The 14,357-nt window shown below is 28.1% G+C and overlaps 2 protein-coding genes across 2 annotated transcripts; one reads left to right on the plus strand and one right to left on the minus strand.

The window, feature by feature from the left end:
* LOC114164650 (probable 2-oxoglutarate-dependent dioxygenase AOP1) lies at positions 1-1,266 on the plus strand. The gene is made up of 3 exons (XM_028049387.1): positions 1-403; positions 481-811; positions 922-1,266. Exons 1-3 carry the CDS (start codon positions 39-41, stop codon positions 1,171-1,173), a joined length of 948 nt encoding a protein of 315 aa, XP_027905188.1. The 5' UTR covers positions 1-38; the 3' UTR covers positions 1,174-1,266.
* Positions 1,267-5,883: 4,617 nt separating this feature from the next.
* On the minus strand, positions 5,884-7,162 carry LOC114164749 (2-oxoglutarate-dependent dioxygenase AOP2-like). Its single transcript, XM_028049505.1, has 3 exons — positions 6,751-7,162; positions 6,330-6,660; positions 5,884-6,242 (listed from the first exon to the last, which is right to left on the minus strand). Exons 1-3 carry the CDS (start codon positions 7,113-7,115, stop codon positions 5,991-5,993), a joined length of 948 nt encoding a protein of 315 aa, XP_027905306.1. The 5' UTR covers positions 7,116-7,162; the 3' UTR covers positions 5,884-5,990.
* Positions 7,163-14,357: the final 7,195 nt, after the last annotated feature.

A 14,357-nucleotide genomic window follows, 5' to 3' on the forward strand; every position in this document is an offset into this window, starting at 1 on the left:
GGAAGAAGAATGAGATATAAGAAGTGAGAGCAAGAAAAATGATGATATCATGTTTTGATTTTTGGAAGGGTGGAAAAACAGTAGAGGAAGGGAGTGAGGAATGGAAAGAGATGAGCATGAAAGTGAGAGAAGCATGTGAGAGTTATGGTTGCTTCCTCTTAAGGTGTGATGAGATGAACTCCAATGGTGCACGCGAAGAACTGTTTAAGAATATGAAAGTACTGTTTGATTTGCCTCAAGAAACAAAGCAGAAACACACGAGTTCAAAGCCTTTCAGAGGCTTCAACTCGTATAACTTTTTGAACTCTCAGTGTGAAAGCTTTACAATCGATGATGTTCTTCTCTCAACATCCTTGGACACCTTGACCAACCTCATGTGGCCTCAAGGAAACCCACATTTTTGGTATTCATTCTTGCATTAATATTCTACTAAATTAATGATAACTTATAAGACCTCGTAACATGTGTTTTTTTATGCAGTGAGACATTGAAGGGTACGAGCTTAAAGATGTCAGATTTAAGCTTGGTGATCTTGAAAATGATTGTGGAGGGTTATGGGCTTCCCCAGCATCATATTTCAGATGTTGAAAACCTCAAGAGTTCTTGCAACCTACGATTCAACATGTACAACACTGACAAAAACAATACTGTGGACAAGAATATCTCCAATGGTCACACTGACAAAAACACCTTAACCATTTTGTGCCAAAATGAAGTTCCGGGTTTGCAGGTGCTATTGAAAACAGGGGAATGGGTTGACATAGAGATACCCCAGAATTGCTTTGTGGTTATTGTTGGTGATGCATTGAAGGTATATATATGTATATGCAGAAAACCTTAACCTTAACTTTGACATTAATTAGTTGAAAATGTTGTTATATATGTATTGAATAATTAATGTTATGGTACGTGAATGAACAGGCATGGAGCAATGGAAGGGTTCATGCAGCGATGCATAGAGTGGAGGTGAGAGGAGAGAAAGAGAAAGAGAGATACACTCTTGGAATTTTTGTGGCACCAAAGGAAGAGATGAAGATTGAGGTGCCTGGTGAGTTGGTAGATCACAAAGATCATCCTCTTCGTTGTCGTCCATTTAACTATGGAGAGTTTCTCACTCACTTTTTTTCAACTCGCAACCATAATAATGCAATTGATGTGTTTGCTGGTCTCTAAGAGTCACTCAGTTCATCATTATATATGAATGTACCACATCATCAAGTCAAAATAATAGGAGTGGACTAATATAATTACATCTCCTTTTATATAATAAATTATTTTAGTGATTAAAGTTAATGTTTCAATTTATAAAATAAAATATTATTAGTTACTAAAATAGTTATTATTATAATTAAAAAAATATAATTAGTCGTTGAATTGGTTACTAATTAATTATATACAATTTAGAAACTAATTTTTTTAGTAAAAAAAAATTTTGATGGCTAATGTTTACTGACCAATTTCTTTTGGTAGCTAAAACCTTAGTAGCTAACTTTTAAAAATCAATCTAGAGACTAATTATAATTTTTTTTCTTTATAATAGTGATTATTTTAGTAACTAATAATTTTTTTATTTTGTAAATTGGTATCTAAATTGGTGACTAGAGTGACTAACAACTTTTGGTTACTAAAATTGGTTATTAATATAAAAATAAGGGTTAAATATATTTTTGATCCCTATACTTTGAAAATTGAAATTAGTCCTTCAAAGTAGTCCTTCCTCAATTTGACTTTTTAAGTATATTTCATGATAGTATTTAAGTTGTTTAGACCATTTGATATATTTTCGCTTCAATATTAACTCAAATATTATCATAAAATATCTTTGAAACGTCAAATAAACTTAACAAAATTTGATTAAAAAAATAATTCCATGCATTTCTAAAGTTGGAGGACTAAATTGATCCAACGTATTGAGAATGAACTAATTCCAATTTTCATTGAACGTTAAGGGACCAAAAACATATTTAATCCTAAAAATTAATATTGAAATTGAAAGTAAGGATTGAAAAAAATAGTTCAGATATAATACAAATCACATAATTTAATATTAATGGATAGTGGAGTGGATATCTCAAATTAATACGAATAAAAAGATATATAATCCTACAACTTACATAATTTAATATTAATGAATAGCGGAGTAGATATCTCAAATTAATACGGATAAAAAGATATATAATCCACCTTGTCATCAAGGTAAACCTAAATATCTTACCTTAAAGTATTTAAATATATAATTGTGCATTATTGTTAATTTTATCCCATGATGTATATTGTAAAGGTCGATATTTATCCTTTTGTTATGAAATTAATGGATGTTCATTTACTTGTTAGCTATTATTTATAATTGATTTTTATTGATGTTATCATTAACTATTGTAACCATTCACTTGTATCCTTTCGTATGTCTTTTGTATTTATAAACATGGACTTTTTTTATTGATAATAATGACACACAGAAAATTAGTCTCTACTATCTCTTTTCCTTTTCCTTTTTATTTGATAACACGTTATCAGAATTAGCACTACTAAATATTTTCATATTACATGAGATTTTTCTTGCAAATTTATTAAAAAAATTGTAAAAAAAAAAACTTTTTCTTACTATTTTTTCTTGGAATCTTAATTGATAGGTAATTTCTTCGTGGGTAATTATTTCCTACAAAATTATAAAATTTGCAAGTATTTCTTACAAAATTTGTTGTGAAAAGTGGTTTATACAACATATTTTGCAAAAAAATTTGCAAATAATTTCCTAAAAAATTCATAACAAAATTTATAAGTATTTTCTAAAAAAAATCAAAACAAAATTAACAAGAAATATAATTTTTGTTAGTATTGGAGGTTCTAATAAACCAAAATGAGATTTAGATAATGACTTGATATGTGTCACTGACTTGACATGTGACACGATACTGATGTGACACATGACAAAAATAATTTAAAAAAATTACAAAATTACAAAAAAAAAAAAAAAAAAAAAATGAGGAGTTGACACATGATACGTGCCTAACGTTGTTAATACCATACTAACTGAATGAATGCAATTATTACACATTTTTTAAAACATAGACCTAATTGAGACTAAAAAAGCATGGAGACCTATTTTAGATCTTAATACTAAACTATAATTAATGGATCAAAGAAGTATTTTAACCAAAAAATTACTAGATTTTGTAAATGTCTTGTTTTTTCTATTAATATATATATATATATATATATATATATATATATATATATATATATATATATGTGTGTGTGTGTGTGTGTATTTTCTATGTGCATTGTTATTCTTGCAACATATTATACATATTATGTGTATTTGTAGATTATACTTATCCAAAGTGTTACATTTATTTTATCCTAATTTAAAATAAATTATTTAAAAATTAACTTAGCATACAAGCATTTCTTTTTCTAAAGTGTATAGCTCTACAACATATTTTAGTTACGTTAGCAAAATTGTAAATGAACTAAAAATATGCTAGACGTCAAATAATTAGAATAAGAACGGTCTATTCTAAAATTTATACCAAACTAAACAAATTGATATTATAACATGAGAGATAATATTTAGGAAAGGGAGGAGAAAAAAGTTACGGAATTACCTGTGAAACTCCATACTACTACCAATCAAATTTGTCTTCACATGTGCTTCAACTTCTGCATTTATTATTGTTTTTTTTTTCCACAAGTGACATATAAAAAATATCTGCTAGTTATTTTGACAAATTTTATAATTGGGGCCACTAGGAAAAAGAAACTGTTCTATTTTCATTTTAAGTTGCGAGAGTTTTTATCTTTTATAAATTAATTTGCGAGATTTATTATGAGATTTTTTAAATATTTGCAAATAGAGTCACAACATTTTTTTAAGGTTTATGACAAATTATGATATCTGATTTATATATATGGTAGAGGTTTTAACCTCTTCTCTCCTTTTTTTTTACACCAATTAAAGAATATATTAATTGTAGACTACTTGGGGTGTTTCGGTCTTTATATACAAAACTCAAAAAGGAAAAAAAAAGTACAAAATTAAAGTAATCCGGTGAAACAAGACTTAAGAGGCATATACACGTCCAAAACCAAACAAAAAACATTGAGTAAAGGTTTTTCAAACACTCCATGTTATTGAGAAAAAATTTTGTACAAAGTTTTAAATAATGTATCATTTTTAAAATCTCTACAAGGAGCATATAATTAAACCATGTGATTTTTAAGGGTGATCCACTTTTTCATATTAAAGAAAATGATGTGAGACTTCTTGTACTTTTCTTGATGTGAGACTCTTGGTATTTTCTTTATAGTGTCATTCAAAATACTTTTGAAAATGTCTAGAGAAATTTCCAAAATTAGGATTGTAAGAAGATTAGCTTCTCCAATACCAAAAAGAAGAGTTGCATCTACAAAAGTTTTAACCTCTCTTGTGCCTATTATTTTGTAGAGGTTTGAAACCAAAACTTCCTTTATTTACTAACTATTTTATTACATAAATTTAAAACTTTCGTGTTTTTTATCATTTTCTTTTTTTTTCTTTTGTGGGTGTTAATACCCTCTTGACGATTATATTATAGAAATTTTAACGTCCTTCATTTATATATTTATTTTGTTGATTTAATACTTTATTTTTTTTTTTGCATTATTTATGATCTTAGATACAATAATTTGTTAATAATTAAAAATTCTTTTACATGAATCAGCTGCTTATAACTTTTTGGTATCAACATTTATTTGTAATATAAATTTCGTTCAAATATTTTAATTATGGTAAAAGACATAAAAAACTTTTAGTTAAATGCTCAAATATATATTATTAAAACATGAGGCTAAAATTTACCACAGTAATAACATAAATTAAATTTAAACGTAATTAAACTTAATCCCTTTTCCTGATGCAGTTCATAATATATAGGGATGTCAAAAATATTCATACTCGCGGATATTCACGGATCAAATCTATAATGGGTAGGAAACATATATTAAAAATGGATACCCGCTACCCGCGCGTAGGGGTATTTTTGATACTCGTATGTTAACGGGGTGGGTACGGGTATCATAGTATCCGTACCCGTGGATACCAGTACCCGCTAAACTTTAATTCACAAAATACTCTTATTTATATATATATATATATATATATATATATATATATATATATATATTAGTAAAAAAACATTCTGATCTAATATTTTCTAAGTTGCACATCTTATCTTTTTTTGTCTTCATTCTTCCGGCTTTAAGTATTGACATTCTAAGTTGCATCCCTTGACATTCTTCTCTTTTCCTTTTTTGAAATTGGGCATATACATCAAACCTTATATAAACAGTGACGTTTATGGTATGTTTGTTGTCAAATGATGGAATAAAAATAAGAATACTTAGTACGTGGCAGTTGGGGTTTATTATTTGATTATTTTTGAAGAATCAATTGGAGAAACTGAACTTGTTGATCAAAACACTAATTAAAGAATTTACATTGTGTTGAATGTCATTTTATATTTATTTTTATAATTATTTGAATTGTATGGACCTGAGTTTGTTTGAACTTTATTTAAAATTTATGACAATGATGTATTTTATTTTATTTTATTTGAATTTATGATTAAATATTTATGTTTTAAATAATTTTGTAAATACCCGCGGTACCCGTGGATACTCATGGATATGAAAAAAATATACGGATACCCACATAACGGATACCCGATGGATATGGATACGGGTACGTGACGAATGTTTATCCGGAAAATAGGGTACGGGAAGCTACTACCCATACCCTACCCGTTCCGTTGACATCCCTGATAATTGATATTCATTCCTAAAAACACAACACAAGTGACGAATATAAAAATATCTGCCAGTTATTTTATCAAATTTTATAGATGAAGCAACATAATTGATTTTATTGAAAAGGAGGTAGAATTATATGAGCGATCCCCTGAATATTTTGACTTGATCTGGTGCATATGGATCCTAATCATGAATTACTTTCACAGACCAGCAAACACTTCAAGTGCATTTCCGTTGTTGTTACGGAAATTTGAAGCATAGAAACTGAGAAACTCTCCATAATTAAATGCACGATACCGAAGAGGATGAATTTTTTCATCAACCAACTCATGAGGCACCTCAATCTTCATATCTTCCCTTGGTGCCACAAAAACTCCAAAAGTGAATCTCTGTTTCTCTTCATTCGTCACCACTCTATGCATCGCTGCATGAATCCTTGCATTGCTCCATGCCTGTTTCATTAACGTAGCTATAACCACAACTTCATAATTATAATGTAAAAATTATATAAGTATACAATTTTCTACGTATATATATACCTTCAATGCATCACCAACAATAACCACAAAACAATTCTTGGGTATGACTACCTCAACCCATTCCCCTGTTTTGGATTGCACCTGCAAACCCGGAACTTCATTTTCACTCAAAATGGTTAAGGTGTTTTTGTCAATGTGATCATTGGCGATATTCCTGTTCACAGTGTTTTTTTTGTCAGTATCGTACATGTTCATTCGTACGTTGCAAGAACTCTTCAGGTTTTCAACATCTGAAATGTGATGCTGGGGAAGCCCATAACCCTCCACAATCATTTTCAAGATCACCAAGCTTAAATCCGACATCTTTAAGCTCGTACCCTTCAGTGTCTCGCTGCATAGAAAAAAACACACGTTACGATGAGGTCTTACAAGTTATCATTAATTTACCGGAATATTGCATTGAATGTAAGAAAATGAATACCAAAAATGTGGGTTTCCTTGAGGCCACATGAGGTTGGTCAAGTTGTTCACAGATGTTGAGAGAAGAACATCATCGATTGCAAAACTTTCATAGACAGTGGACAGATAGTTATACGAGTTGAAGCCTTTGAAAGGCTTTGGACTCGTGTGTTTTTGCTTTGTTTCTTGAGGCAAATCAAACAATGTTTTCATATTCTTAAACAGTTCTTCGCGTGCACCATTGGAGTTCATCTCATCACACCTCAAGAGGAAGCAACCATAACTCTCACATGCTTCTCTCACTTTCATGCTCATCTCCTTCCATTCCTCACTCCCTTCCTCTATTGTTTTTCCACCCTTCCAAAAATCAAAACATGATATCGTCATATTCTTTCTCTCACTTGTTCTTTCTCTCTATCTCTCTAGATGTGATTTGTTCTTCTGCAACTTCCTCTTATATATAGGTACCATGGATACTAATTTGCGAGCATATCACATGAAGGACAAATATTTTAACAATATTTTAACTACATGACAAAACAATTTATACCTACAGATACGACCTAGGATCAGTGGAACATACATATAAATTGTGATTATACTAATCAGTTAATTTGGTTTGTCATTATGGGGAGTTGACTTCATAATTATATATTAAAAAAAAAGACTTTTAACTATTATTTATGTTTTTAATGAATGTTGAAAGTCGGACACTAGAATAAGACACGTGATGTCTATTATTTCTAGTCCGTCTATTATCTCTAGAGAGACGTCAATCAAGTACTATGGACAAATATTAATTGACATCGGTTACATTAATAATGAACATTAACTGACATCGGTTACAATTGATAAACATTAAGTGACGGTTGTAATGAAAACAATCATCAATTTAATTTAATAGCATATATTAATTAGCATCCGTTATATTTGTAACATCTCATTTAATAGCTTTTAAATTATTAAATAAAGCATTATATAGTGATAATACAAAGCAGATAGCATAGAAGTTAAATATAATTTTAGACCGTCATCCAAAACAGTAATGACAATACTATATGTACAACACTCTTCGAAGAAAGGAAAGAGGTAAATTCTAACCATTTACTACAAAACACACCTATCTACAGGACCTCTGGCAGTCCTACTATCAACACCACGCGAAACTCTCCACCGGCAGCCTCCTCTGCTCACACATTTAAGTGATCATTGCAAAGAATAAAACAAAGGGTAGACAAACATAAAACACTTAATAATGATTTAAAGAATGTTATATTAGAGTAAGAGCATAATAACAATCAATTATCACAAATTCACACAGAAACATTCCAATACTCACACGCCATTCAACTCTAGACTCAATTATCCGGATATATGCAATTAACATCAGACCTCTTGGCGGCTTGCACCGGTGTATGATTCCCAAACTTTAAATTTGGTCAAATTTAGGCGAGTCACTCCTAACCTAAATTTTGGCCAAATTCAGTCGAGTTGGTCATGACCAAAATTTGGTCAAGTCGGCACTTGCCCAAATTTAGCGGTATTCGGTCGACTAAGTCCCGAACGAAATTTGACTATATTCAACTTAGTCGGCTGTGATCGAAAATTGGCCATATTCAGTCAAGTCGGTCTCGACTGACGAATTTAGTGGAGTCAACTCTGACCAAAATTTGACTGATCAGGACCTGACCCAAATGTGGCCATATTTGACCAAGTTGACTCTAGCCAAAATTTGGTCATATTAGGAAAAAATCTGCTCTGGCTGAATTTTAGTCGAATCCAGTCAAGTCGATCTTGACTGAAATTTTGTCGAGTCGACCTTAGCCCAAATTTGGTCACATCATCCCCGATCGAAATTCGTTCGAAAGTCATCCAAGTTCATCCCATGCTGAAATTTGGCCTCGTTGGCCTCAACAAAAAATTTGCCAAATTCTATGGTGTCAACCCTATCGAAAATCTAACTCACATCCAGTTTGGATCCAAATAATGGATGTGCATCCAAATTTGTGTCCATAGGGCTGACACCAAAGAATTTGACAGATTTGGCAGAATACTTCTAAATTTTGTCCAGGACCAACTGAGTCAAATCTCAATCGGGACCGACTTGATAGAATTTGGCCTAATTCGGCCAAATTTTATACAGGGTCACGTCAACTCAATCAAATACGACTAAATTTGGACTTGTCTGTCTCAACCTTTAGCCTAACCTAACAAAAAATATAAAGTGAAAATTTTGGATTGGATATTTTGGATTATCCATTTTGAAAATCTAGATTTCGAGAATGGATATCCAATCCATAAAATATATAAAATGTAGATTAGATTGATATCCATATCCAATAAAATGGATTTTAAATGGATTGGATTTTTAATAGAATGGATATTAAATGAATTGGATCATAAAAAAAATGAATCAAATCATAAAAAATGGATTTTTTGCTCACCCTTAGTTGAGCGTGTATTTTTGTCTAACTTTATGATCTTGGTCACAATTTTTTTACTGTCTAATGTCTTTGACATTTGTTTATATATTTGATCTTAAAATTTGCTCGATAGATATTTAAAGAAAACTATGGGATTAATTATTAAAATCAAGGTGAAGGTATTTGGCCCAGTATTACATTTTTTCTAAGGGAAAATGTGATTTTTTTTTCCTTTTTATGTTATCTAATCAGTTTCACTTGTTATATATAACTAAATGTTTTTCTTCTTCAATTCTTTATACTGGAAGCATAACAAAATTAGAATTTGCAGTGTTTTTAGACACCAATTTCAGTGTTTTACATTTGTCAACCTCATTCAACGCCCAAAGTTGTACACTTATGAAGTTGATATTCAATATTCACGCCATTTATCTGTCTTTTTTGTTTTTTTAGAGAGCAATGAGATGTAAATTTATTCCAATCTTGTGTTAAGCTAAACTGATCCGGAAGATTTTACTGTCTCATTTATTATTGTTCCTTCTTAATTGTTTTAATTCTTATTTTTGTGTGCTAAATCTAGTTATAAAAAAAAGTTATAAACTTGATACTTTTATTGTAATTTTTTTATTTATTTTGATATTTGTAATTTTAATGAAACACTGGTATACAAATGGAGGAAAGGGAATACATAGGAATGAAAAAAAGTGAGAGATATCACAAGAAATTAATTCTTACACACACATCATTTTTAGTTGACTCGGGAAAAGTTTTTATTTATTTATTTTCATTAAAAGACTAAAAATATATTTAATAAAAAAAAATTAGAAAACACTCTACCAAACACATATTGCTGCAGGAAGTCTCTCTAACAAGGGACATTTCTTTATATATACTAAAAAATCAATATCAAAATATATTTTGGAATGTTATTGAATTTTCTTTAGGGTGTAGAAAGCCATTCTGCAAAAGGTTTCACTTTTACAGCAATGCAGAAGCTGAGCAACATTTCTTAAAAGTAGAGTTGCCAAAATGTGTAATTTGGCTTGGTCCAATTGGACCACTCAGATTGATTATTTAGTGAACTAACCTAATTCGACTTATTTATTAGTAAGCCAAAAAAATTTGAATCCAATCTGGCCCACCACGGGTTGGCTCACAGGCTCACTTAATTAAAAAAAATATATTTTTTTATGTTTTTGGTCAAAACTAAATTATAATTATAATTAAAATATAAATAAACTTCAATATAATCCAAATACAAACTAAAATCAAAAAAATTTCAAATTATTTATGTGTTGGCTAAAAAAAATAACCTAACATGACCAAAATACAAAGTCCAACTTAATAAAAAATACTTGCATGACCCTTTATTACCAACCCGACTCACTACGAGTTCAATTCGGGTGAACCAGGTTCTAGGTGAGCCAGATAAAAAATTAACCTGTATTAAAATTTTTAAAAAAATTTCAACTCAACCTAGTCCAAACTTATGGTAGGTCGAGTTGACTCGCCAATTCCAATCCATTTTGACAACTTTACTAAAAAGGTCTAGACAAAATTTAGAAAGTAGAATTTTAATAATGAACTCTCATTTAGTTTCTGTGGACCAAAGGCAGAAGAACCGAGCAAGTATGACGTGTGCTTTATATAATAAAAAGATGACAAATAGGTGATTACAATCTCATTTATAAATAGATAGAGAAATAAAATATGAATATCAAATAATATGATGTGATAAATAATAAGTAATTGAAAATATCAAATGGACATTTACGGTATATTTTTAGTTCTTTACATGTTCATATCAAACTTGTCTTTTGCGAAATTGAAATTCTTCTCTACCTTAAATTTCATTTAAATTTTATTCTTATAATTTGGTAATTTATGGAATTTGTCCAATAAAGCAGCTGACATTAATTTTGAGGTGATCGAACTGATATGTCAAAACTCACTTGTAATTTTAAAAAAATAATTTTTTTTTTATTTTATTTTTTTTCTCTTTCTATTTTTTTTTAGTTCTAAAAGTTGTATTCCATGTACACCAGAAAGAAAGTATAAAGAGAAATTTTATATAAATTTTGATAAAAAGAAAGGAATTTTAATTTCGCATGTAAAACATAAACTAAAAATATACTTAACATAAAAGATATTTTAAATTAATTAATTGATTATTATGTTATATAAATATTAATGATATTACTTATGTTAATTAATATTGGTTTAATCAAGTATTTATTAAAATATTAAGTATTTTCTAAATTTTAAAAAATTAAAACTTATTATAAATTTATATATTATTATATACAGTTAATATATTATAAAAATAATTTATATATTCATTAAGTATAGATTAAATTATTTTAAAAATTATTTATATATTTACTAAGTGTAGATTATGTGTATTCGAGTGATATATATTCACTTAGTCAATTTAATAAATTTAAAAGTTATTTATATATTCACTGTAGATTAAATTATTTTAAAAATTATTTTTATATTATATATAGAGCTATCAAAACGGATAACTCGACCCATCACGGATTGATCACTACTTAGTGAGTCAACACAACTCATACTCGCTTAATTAAAAAAAAATACATTTTTTTCAGTCAAAACTAAATTATAATTCTAATTAAAATCTAAATAAACTTTAATACAATCCAAATACAAATCAAAATCACAAAAATACAAATTATCTATGTGTTGACTAAAAAAAATAACCTAACATGACCTAAATAAAAAGTCCAACTTAATAAAAAACACTTGTGTGACCCTTTATTTGCAGGTTGGTGAGCAAACTCGGCTCATCACGGGTTCAACCCGGATGAGCCGGGTTGCCAGGTTGGCTCACGGGTTGCAATCCATTTTGACAACTCTAATTATATGTATTCACCAAATGAATTTTAGTAAATTTATCACAATTTTTGTAATACATTAATTATACATAATAAGATATTAATCTATAATAAGCTTAATATTTTTAAAATTTAGAAAATACTTAACAATTCAATAAATACTTAATTTAACTAACTTATATTAACTTTAGAAAAACGTTAAAATTTCAAACATATAAATTAAGTTGGAAAAATGTTAAAAATAAAATAAATTATTTTTTCATCTCAATATTAATTTATATAAGTATTATCATTTAATACTTATATAATATCAAATAATTACTTCAAACAACTATTTTTTTTTACCTATGCTTTTAGTTTCTGTATTTATATGCAAAATTGAAGTTTGTCTATCTTTCTAAAAGTTCATATAAAATTTATCTTTATATTTTAGTTATGCATGAAATATGTGGTCTAAAACTAAAATCAAAAAATATAAAAAAAATAAAAGGAAAGAAAAGAAAATTAAAATTACACGTGGCGGTTATATATTATGACATGTCAGTCTAGTCAATCCAGTTCAAAGACACAATTTCTAATATTAATCTATTTTGCAATGGTAATTAATAAGAGTCAAGAATAATCTCTTTTACGAGGATTAGACTTGATCTCCCGCATCCAATATTCACACCGGTCAATTCTATGTATTTGTTTCTACTGTCAAACCTCAAGAATGATTGAAAATCTTGATTCGGGACAAAGATAAAAATATCAATACCACAACTAGACATGTTGTGTACAAAAAATCTTCTAAACTCTTAAAAAAAACATTTACAACATTTAACTATACATTTAAAGTATAGACCTTCTTGTTATTTTAAATTTTATTTCAATTATATGGTATGTTTATCAAAGTTATGTTTTGAGTTGCTTAGTGAATGAGGAACGACATTGATGAATGTTCACATGTCAATGAACACCATTCTGAAACAACAAATAAATTAACTTCCTTCTTAATAAAAGCATTCTAATATGAATATCAAGTTTTGAGATATTGTAAAATTCTTCTTCATATCTACCTTAATTTACATAAACATTTGATATTTGAAACTACTTATGTGTACTTCAATATCAACTTCTATGTGAATGTAGGTATTTGTTACTCCATTATGACAAAGTAAGCATATAGAAAAAGTTGGTTTTTATTATTCAATCCATAAAACTATCCATTGCTCATACTACGATTGTCAGTTCTATGTGATTTATTTCAAACATATCTTTTACAATTTTTGAATCTAACAATTCAAAACTACGTTTTCACATTAAATTTAAATAAAATTGTTATTATATTTTACATATTTTAATTTAATTTATCTACTTAAATCAATTTTATTAATTAAATAATATTTATAATAATAGAACAATTTTTTGTAATTTATTCCTTTTATTTATAAATAAACTAAATTCAGGAAAATATTCCCAAGAGACTATCTAGAAACTAATAAATTTTAGTTTATTAGACGTTGGGAATAGTTTAAATGTGAGTCAAAAGTTCCTACATTGGATAGAATAGATAATATATAAGAATAAAGGCTCATAACACTATTGTCTTAAGATTTTTTGGTAAAAGTGGTATCAAATGTCTTATATGTGTAAGACCAATGTCATATAACCATATTGAACCACAATCTCTCAATAACTATAACCATAACCCATACATAACCAAAACATATGAAAGAATATTTAACCCAACACAAGAACATAAGATATCTAATTGATTTACCCTCAATCATCCTCCTTGTTAGTAATGATGAAAATTTTAATAAATTTCTTATGAATTCTTACTTTCTTCTTATTGTCTCATCTAATATTATATTATATTATTTATTTGATTTATCTGTTTACTTTTTTTATTTTATTATAAGACTCTTTTTTTTTAATTTTAGTATAACATTATATTATATTATTTTTTATGAGGTTTTTCCATATATAATATTTTATTATAATTATTATTATTACTATTATTATTTTTATTAGTTTTACAATTATTATTATTAGGCTTAAATATACATTTGGTCATTATTCTCGTTTTGTATTCAATTAGTTCCTTATTTTCGTCAAATTTTGGTCATTTTGGTCCTTTTCACTAACGGTGTTTATGTAGTTAACGTTTTTTACATGTACATGTCACGTGTCAGCTCCTGGTTGTTTTGTTTTTTAACTAAACAAAAATAATGAATATCGAGACTAAATTGAACAAAAAAAATTAATACAATCACAAACTGACATGTGGCACTAACATTGACACATGACACAATTGTGACTTGACATGTGGACAATTTTTTTAAAATTAAAAAAAATAAAAAAAATAA

Source organism: Vigna unguiculata, chromosome 9, assembly GCF_004118075.2.
Source record: "Vigna unguiculata cultivar IT97K-499-35 chromosome 9, ASM411807v1, whole genome shotgun sequence".
Taxonomy (NCBI): Eukaryota; Viridiplantae; Streptophyta; class Magnoliopsida; order Fabales; family Fabaceae; genus Vigna; species Vigna unguiculata.

Coding starts and splice junctions, on each gene's coding strand:
- LOC114164650 (XM_028049387.1), top strand. CDS start 39: ATGATGATATCATGTTTTGATTTTTGGAAGGGTGGAAAAACAGTAGAG. Junction 404..480: donor CAAGGAAACCCACATTTTTG/GTATTCATTCTT, acceptor TTTTTTATGCAG/TGAGACATTGAAGGGTACGA. Junction 812..921: donor TTGTTGGTGATGCATTGAAG/GTATATATATGT, acceptor GTGAATGAACAG/GCATGGAGCAATGGAAGGGT.
- LOC114164749 (XM_028049505.1), bottom strand. CDS start 7,115: ATGACGATATCATGTTTTGATTTTTGGAAGGGTGGAAAAACAATAGAG. Junction 6,661..6,750: donor CAAGGAAACCCACATTTTTG/GTATTCATTTTC, acceptor TTTTCTATGCAG/CGAGACACTGAAGGGTACGA. Junction 6,243..6,329: donor TTGTTGGTGATGCATTGAAG/GTATATATATAC, acceptor TTAATGAAACAG/GCATGGAGCAATGCAAGGAT.